Below are 7,758 nucleotides of genomic sequence, written 5' to 3'. Positions count from 1 at the left end.
CTCCCGCAGCCGGCGTGACAGACAACGCCGCCAGACCAATGGGAGGCCGCCGCCGCTCCCCGGACACCAATCGCGGGCCCTGTAGGCAAGCGACCAATCGGAGAGCCGCGAGAAGCAGAGGGCGGGAGGCGCCATGTAACTGACGGCTGCCGTAGCCAATGGCCTGTGGGCTCTAGGCTCTGGGCGGGCAAATCGAGGCGATCGAGAAGGCGGGAGGCCCAATGAAGCAGGAGTTCCAGAATCGCGGGGCGGCTTCAGAACCAGATTGACGGCTCCAAAGAGTCAAGTGGATAGGAAGGAGGAGCCTAGAAAAAGGCACCTTTGAACGAGCTGGGCAGGCTCCCAGTAAGAGAGTCGTATACGCAAGCCAATGAGGACATGCGGAAGGCGGTTTTTGCAAAGATTGGCAGTCAATTTAATCCAATCCCTGACTAATTCTGGGTGATGCGCTTGGGTTTGGACCCGATTGCTTTCCATGTTAACCAGAATCCTAGTCTAGCCTTGGCTTCTAAGCCAATGGCCGAGCAACAGGGGCGGGTGGTAGGTGACTGACACGGCTGCGGACAAACGGCAATGAAGTAAATGTGTCCAATTTTGGTGGGAGCCAGTGGAAACGCAGCTGCATTGGGGCGGAGCCGGCCACCAGACGGAGAGAAGCGATTAGCGGGAACGAGAGTGAGTGGCAGCCGACGTAGTCAGTGGCGACCGGCTGCTGGACTAGAGGCCTGACGTCAGGTTTAGCGCCCCTGGAGCCTGGCTGGGGAGGCCAGGAGCGTGGCCTGCTTGAGGCCTTGGAGATCCCGTGCTTCTGGAGGTTGAAATGGCCTAAGAGCAGGAGGAAATCCAAGGATCCCCTGTACTCCTTCTCCTCTCCACCCATGGATCTTCTCTTCCAGGACTCATGGAACCAGATCACCTCTCGAACTCAAGGGTCTTGGGCCATTGGTTCCCTCCCAGGCCTGAGGGATCCCAGACTCTAATACACCCCACACCTGCTTCAGCAACTCTCCCGGACCCAGGCATCGTCCAGGCTTCCAATTCAGGACAGAGGGGTCCAAGGTACCCAGCTCCTCTCTTGGCCCCAAATAGCCAGGTCCCCAGCTTCCCTCCTGGACATGGGTATCCCAGACATGTCTAACAGAAAAACCATCTCTTTATTCCTGGTTTGACTCCAGGTTCACCATTTTTACCCTGGATCCAGAAAAGACAGACCGCTATGAGCCAAACCGGAGTCCATACTAGTCGCAGGCTGTACCCTGCGGAAGGCTCCCCAGGCATCTTCTAACTCAGACCTCCAGCCTGCTTTTCTTGACAGAATCTGCCCTGGGGCCCAAGCCTGGAAGGCTCATTGAGGCCAGGGACACTGGATCCTCCTGTCCGGTGTCGCTTAGCTCACTCCCTATACACCCAGGGTCTTCTTCATGGCTTCGTATACCACATAGCTGATGCCACCTGCTGGCAAAACCTTCAGTAACGTGGGGGTCATGCCTCGGTACAGCCCCGGCCAGCCCTGCTGGGCCAGGATCCGCCGGAAGACTTCGCTCATGGTGGGGTTCGAACCCTCCACGGTGTCTATGGGGACAGGGGCAAGCTCAGGGCCTCAGTCAGAGGCTGGAATGTTGGGTGAGGGAGGTGAGGGGGTGTAGCCAGGGGCAGGGGTCTGGGGGTCAGTGGGAAAGGAATTTGGAAGGCTTTTATAAGAAATTGGTCAGTTTGAGGAGAATGAGATCACTTCTGGCAGGAATTTTCAGGTTTTGTTTTGGGGAACATCTCAGAAAACATTCGAGCTTGTTTGGAAGAGGCTTCTTAGATCTGCTGTAGATTTGGGAGACTGTTAAGGAGTGGTCTGGGGAGAATTTCGAGACCAAGGTGGCTGGCTGAGGGCCCATTTGGAAGTCTGAGGGTGCTTAGGGACTGAGAGTCCATCACGGGGAGTCACATTTGGGGAGTTCCAAGGTTGTAGGGGAAGTGGTTGTGAGTTTTGGGACATCCGATGGTCAGATTTGGCATACTGAGGAACCATTTTGACTTTTGGAGCCATTGAGGGCTGGGTCTGATTTGAAGAAGTTGGGAGGTCATTTTGGGGGTGTATGTTTTGAGGTCAGTATGGGTGCCTGCAGGGAGTGTGTGTGGGAGTCTTTTGGGAGATGGCTGTTCATTTTAGTAATTTGTAGTGTTGATCTGAGGGCTGGGATCAGATTTGGGGTTGAGCATTAGTCTTGGTGGGTTTGGGTGTCAGCAAAAGTGAGCAGGATCAGATGAGAGTTTGGGAACATGAGAAAGTTCAGAGAAGGAGGATAAGGGGGAGGAGCACACACAGTGGCCACTAGGCCAGGCTGACCTTGAGCCTGCATCCTGGTGCGCACCAAGGTCAGCGGGTAACTGGCCATCTGGCCACAAGTTGTGGACAGCGTCACAGACGACAGACTGACTAAGCCACTAGGGTCCTCCATGTCCCTGCCTGACTTGAGCCAGAAGTGCCTGAGCATCTGCAAGAGAAAGGGAGATGGGAGAAGCTTGCTAGGGCCTGAGTTCATGCCACCCTTGCCCCTCCCCGCCATGGGACCGCACCTCATAGACAGCCAGGTCGGTGCAGGCGTAAGGGATGATGCCGAGCATGTTGGGCAGGTAGCCACGGTAGAGGGCGCGGGTGCCCTCCCGCTCCAGGATCTGCCTGGCGCAGTCCAGCAGCCCCTTGTACTGGCCCGTCCGGCGCAGAGTCAGCCGCGTCTTCAGCACCTGGGGAGGGTGAGCAGTGAGGCAGCTCATTTGATTTAATCCTCTCAACAGCCCTCAGCAGTGGCCATTGTCTCCAAACCGCAGATGAGGAAGCTGTCCAGGAATGTGCAGAGCTGGGTGTCAGACCCGAGCCCCCATCCCATCGCTTGGCCTGTGTGCGCTACAACCCAGGGTTTAGATGCTCAGGTGCTGACAGAGGCCAGGAGGGGAAGGGGAGTGACGTGAGCCAAGTGGGGTCTGTGGCAGCTTTCACTTGGCAGCAGCCGAACATGGCACATGGGAGTGCAGGCTCCAGGCGGCCAGATCTGTTAGGTTTCTGGAAGAGCCAGAAATGAGAATTTTTATGAAATGCCCCAACAGCAAAATATTGGCAACTCTAGAACTGCACAAAAGACATAATATCAAGTATGGTGGGCAAAATTCTAAGATGGTCACCAAGATTTCTGTGCTCATGATGTACATGTTCTATATAACACCTCCCCACCTTGAACGTGGGCTGGACCTGTGAACGTGAAGGGATGTCACTCCCCTGGCCACATTACATGATAATGACAAAGGTGGTGGAATTTTGCAGATGCAGTAAAAGCCTCTAAGCAGTTGACTTTAAGTGAATCAAGAGAAATTGTCCTGGGTGGGCCTGACCTAATCAGGTGATCCCTTTACAAGCAGTCGGTTGCCAGAGACAAAAATAGGGAGATTGAAAGTATCAGAGACATTCTCTGGTTGGTCCGAAATGTGGCAGGAACAAGTGCATGGCCTCCAGGAGCTGAGGATGTCAGTCCTACAACCATAAGCAACTGAATCCTGCTGACAACCAGAACGCTTGGCAGAGGAACCGAGCCTCAGATGGTTGGTTTGTTGGTAGCCCGGCCAACACCTTGATTTCTGCCTGATGAAACCCTGAGCAGACGACCTGACTAGCCAGTGCCCAACTTGACAGGCAGAAACTGAGATAAAAAGCATTTGTTTTGAGTCGAGTCTGTGGTAATTTGTTATGCCGCCAATGAAAAGGAATACACTTTGGAATAAATAACCCAATGAGGACAAGAATTGTATGAAGAAAACTTTTAAAAGACCGTTAAGGAAGATAAAGGGAACTTGAGCAAATATGTTCCCGGGTACATAGATTCAATATCATATGGATGGGAACAATCTCTAACTCATTCATGAACTAAACACCATCCATGTCAAAAACAAATCCCAATAAGTGTTATTATCTTCTGAACAAGTTGCTTCTAAAATTTATTTGGGGAAATCAACAGGATAAAAGCATGGAAAACTGATAGAGGAATGGAGAATGATAAACCATAACACCAAGCTCCAAAAATTAAGATTGGGCAGAACTGTAAAGACAGTAAAATGATGAGTGCTTGCCAAGGACTCAGGGGGAAGGAGGGAGGAGGGTGAAGGATGCTGTATGATACTGTACTGGTGGACACCCATCATCATAGGACACCCATCATCATAGGACACCCATCATCATAGGACACCCATCATTATATATTTGTTAAAACTCATGGAAATACAACACCAAGAATGAACCCTCATGTCAACTAGGGGCTTTAGTTAATGATATGTATCCATATCGGCTCATCAATTGTAATGAGGGTCCCCCTCAAATGCAGGATGTGAATAATAGTGGAGACTTTGTATACGGGGGGAGAGGTATATGAGAACTCTTCGTACTTCCTGCACAAAGTTTCTGTCAACCTAAAACTGCTCTGCGAAATAAAGTCTATCCCTTCTTTAAAAAAGTTAAAAATAGTAGTGCATGGACAGACAGCAGAGCAACGGGAGGAGAAAAGTTAGAAATAAACCCAAACGTATACAGGAATTTTGTAAATGACAAAGCTGACATCTCCGATCATTGGGTGGGAAGAATGCGATCCATTCAGAATTGTGTTAAGGTGAAGTCATGGCCACCTGGAATAAAAGTTCGATACACATCTCGCAGGACGGAGAAAAGGGAGAGGAGGAAGCAGGAGCGGCTGGCCACTACTTTCCATCTTACTTCCTCTTCCGTGGAGCAGGTGTTCTCTTACCTCCATGGGGTTGATGAGTGTCTGGGAGGTGGCCACAGCCAGGGAGCTCGCAAGGAGACGTTCCTGAAAGGGCGGGGACCCATGCGCTCCGCAGAAGGAATTCTTACACTGGCACGGGAGAGAGGAGCATGAGAGAACCACCCTCCGCCTCCCCGAGAGCCATCCAGGGGCAGAGGTCCGGGCCCCGGAGGGTGAGCGTGTGTTTTCGGGGGGACGTGGGAGGGGTGAGGGCTTGAGGGTGAGGCTGAGGAGAGAAGAGCCTATGCACCTGTTCGAAGACGGAGAACTTGATGGCGTACTCCGGGGCGATCTTGAGCACGTTGATGCCGTTGCCCCGCCAGAGGGAGTGGAAGCCCCCCTCTTGAACCATGCTCTGGAGCCCCCCCAACAGGTTCATGAAGTTCGTTTTTGAGGCGTAGACCTGGGCGGTAGGGAGGCCCCTGGCCCGGTGAGGAGTCATCCGCCCTATCTGCATCCGCATCCCACCCTGGAGCTCGAGCCCATCCTGTCCCCAGGCACCCGACCCCTCTCACCCACACTCCTCCTCCAGTTCCTTCCCTGGCCAGTGCTAGAATTCTCTCACGCAGCGCAGACCCAAAACCAGTACCGACCTGAGCCCAGCGCCGAGCCGCCTCCCCGTCTCCCCTCATCTCCCTCTTCTCTCCAGTCCCGCGTGGCCTCCAGGCCCTCCGAAGACCTCCGTCGCCAATTCCCGGACCCCCAATCCCACCCGTGCCCCTGGCACCGTTCTCTCGACTGCCCCAGCTCGGCTCCACGCCCCACCCTCATCGGCTCGGTCGCCGTCCTCGGCTCCGGGTCCCACTCCACCCCTCTTCGGCCTCCGCTCACTCGGCTCCGGCCCACGTCCCCGCCTCACCCTCCGACCTGTCTCCAGTCGAACCCCCACCCCCATCCCAAACTCCATCGGCTCCACTTCCGTCCATCCGCCCCCCACGGACCTGCATGTGCACCCTGGCGCGGTCCAGGGGGGCCGTGCCAGTGCGTGACACTGCCCCGGCCATGGCTCCCGAGAGCAGAAACTTCCACAAGGGCCCCTCGTTATCCAGTTCCAGGACGTCCACGGGGACCATCAGCTGCTCCCCAGTGTCGAGCACCTGCAGGGCAGACCCAGCTCTCGCCCGTGCTCGGCCAAGGCGGAGCCGCTTCCCCAGACACCCCTCCAGAACACCCTCCCGGGGAAAGGCCCACCCGGGTCCTCACTGTTCCGCGATGACCTTCTAGGTCTGGGGAGTGGGCCGTGCAGAGGGGATGGGCACTGTGGCTTTCTCTTCCCGCGGTCCCGGCTGGAGGTACTGTGTGACCTGTCGTTCTCAGACTCACTTGCTGCAGTGGGAGGAGCTCCAGGTCATTTTCACGCACGTGCCCAAACACGTACCCGTACACGTGTGTGCAGCCCGGATTCCGAGGGACGGGTGGGGGTGGGGGTGGAGGGGGAGCTTTGGTGAACAAGGCCTTGACCCTCGTGAACAGGGTCTGGGCCCTGGAGTGAGGCTTCTGAGCTTCCTCAGGTTTGGCCTCCATGTCAGGACACTGAGTTCAAATGCCTGGCGGGAGATTTGCCTACCAGCGACCATGTGGGAGGGGCACCTCGTAGATTTGGGTCCCAGGGGATGATGAGGTCACAGAGGCCCTTGTGACCTAGCTGGACATGGGGTGGGAGGAGAGTGAGGGTCTCCCCCGCAAAAGGTCCACATCCTATTCTCTCTAAACCCATGAAGGTGTTTGTTATATGAGAAAGGGGGAATTAAGTTTGCAGATGGAATTTAGGTTATAAACCAGCAGATGGGAGTTGGAGACGTGAGTCTGGATTCACTGAATGGGCCCGATGTGATCTCACCGTCCTTAAACAGGGGGAGAGGGAGCCGGAGCAGTCGGCGTTGGAGCGACGATGCAATGTAAGACAGCCTTCAAGGCGTTGCTGGCTTTGGAGGAAGGGACCAGCAGCCATGGAATGCAGGTGGCTTTGGAGGAAGGGACCAGCAGCCATGGAATGCAGGTGGCCCCTAGAGGCTGGAAAAGCCTGGGAAACGGACTCTCCTCTCGAGCCTTTAGAAGAAGCCAGCCCTGCCGATGGCCTGAGCTTAGCCCAGCGAGATCCGCGTCCTCCCTGAAGAATACATCGGTGGTGTTCTAAGCCATCAGGGTTGAGTCATTTGTTGCAGCAGCCACAGGAAACTTAATACACTGTTTCATCGTCAGGGCAATAGAGAGAATGGGAAAGATCTGGAACGCCGTGGGAGGGAGATACAGTTGGTACTCGAAGGAAGACAGGCGTAAGTTTGGAGTCAGAAAGACCTGCGCTTGAACCTCATCTCAGACGCTTCTTGCTGCGTCACCTTGGGACACCTGCTTTACTTCTTTGAGCTTCGGTTTCCTCATCTGGCAATTGGAAGTAATGATAAATTCTGCCACCTGGTGCTGTCAATGGGCTCCAACAAGTCTTCGTGGAGGGCACCTCTGCTCTTCAAGTTCTCTGCTCACCCCTCCACCCCTGTCCCCATGTCTGGACTTCCCCTCACAGTCTGTCCGATCCACAGCAGCCATTGGAGGGCACCTATGAGTCAGATCTTGTCCCCACTCTGCCCACAGCCCTCCAAGGCTCCCACCTCCCTCAGGGTGAAGGCGCAAGTCCTCCCAGAGGCCGCCTCCCCCGCAATCCCGGTCCCCTCTCTGCCCTCCCCTCCTCCATCTCCCCCCCTCGGCCACAGTGGCCTCCCCACCCCCACCTCGTTCTTCCAAAACTCCAGGTGCAGCCCTGCCCTGGGACTGGCTGTTTCCTCTGCCCGGGAGGCAGTTTCCCTAGATATCCCCATGGGTCCCTCCCTCGCCCGTTTTCAGATCTGTATTCAAACGTCACCTTGCTGAGGCCTTTTCGACCCCTCGACTTAACATCGAAAGTCTAGCTGCAGTGAGAGTGAAAATTTCTGTCTCTTTCATTCACTTCTGCGTCCCGTGT

At 55.0% G+C, this 7,758-nt stretch overlaps 1 protein-coding gene and 1 long non-coding RNA gene across 2 annotated transcripts; one reads left to right on the top strand and one right to left on the bottom strand.

The window, feature by feature from the left end:
• The first annotated feature begins 58 nt into the window (after positions 1–58).
• LOC118612471 lies at positions 59–3,711 on the top strand. Its single transcript, XR_004954975.1, has 2 exons — positions 59–1,059; positions 1,176–3,711. It is a non-coding gene; the product is annotated as an uncharacterized LOC118612471 (long non-coding RNA).
• SLC25A41 (solute carrier family 25 member 41) lies at positions 1,400–6,469 on the bottom strand. Its single transcript, XM_016145273.2, has 7 exons — positions 6,123–6,469; positions 5,741–5,896; positions 5,050–5,202; positions 4,782–4,889; positions 2,572–2,739; positions 2,342–2,489; positions 1,400–1,572 (listed from the first exon to the last, which is right to left on the bottom strand). Exons 1-7 carry the CDS (start codon positions 6,321–6,323, stop codon positions 1,400–1,402), a joined length of 1,107 nt encoding a protein of 368 aa, XP_016000759.1. The 5' UTR covers positions 6,324–6,469.
• Positions 6,470–7,758: the final 1,289 nt, after the last annotated feature.

Source organism: Rousettus aegyptiacus, unplaced genomic scaffold (assembly GCF_014176215.1).
Source record: "Rousettus aegyptiacus isolate mRouAeg1 unplaced genomic scaffold, mRouAeg1.p scaffold_m13_p_16, whole genome shotgun sequence".
NCBI classification, from domain to species: domain Eukaryota; kingdom Metazoa; phylum Chordata; class Mammalia; order Chiroptera; family Pteropodidae; genus Rousettus; species Rousettus aegyptiacus.
The sequence above is the reverse complement of the archived record's forward strand: the minus strand, read 5'-3'. Positions and strand labels throughout refer to the sequence as shown.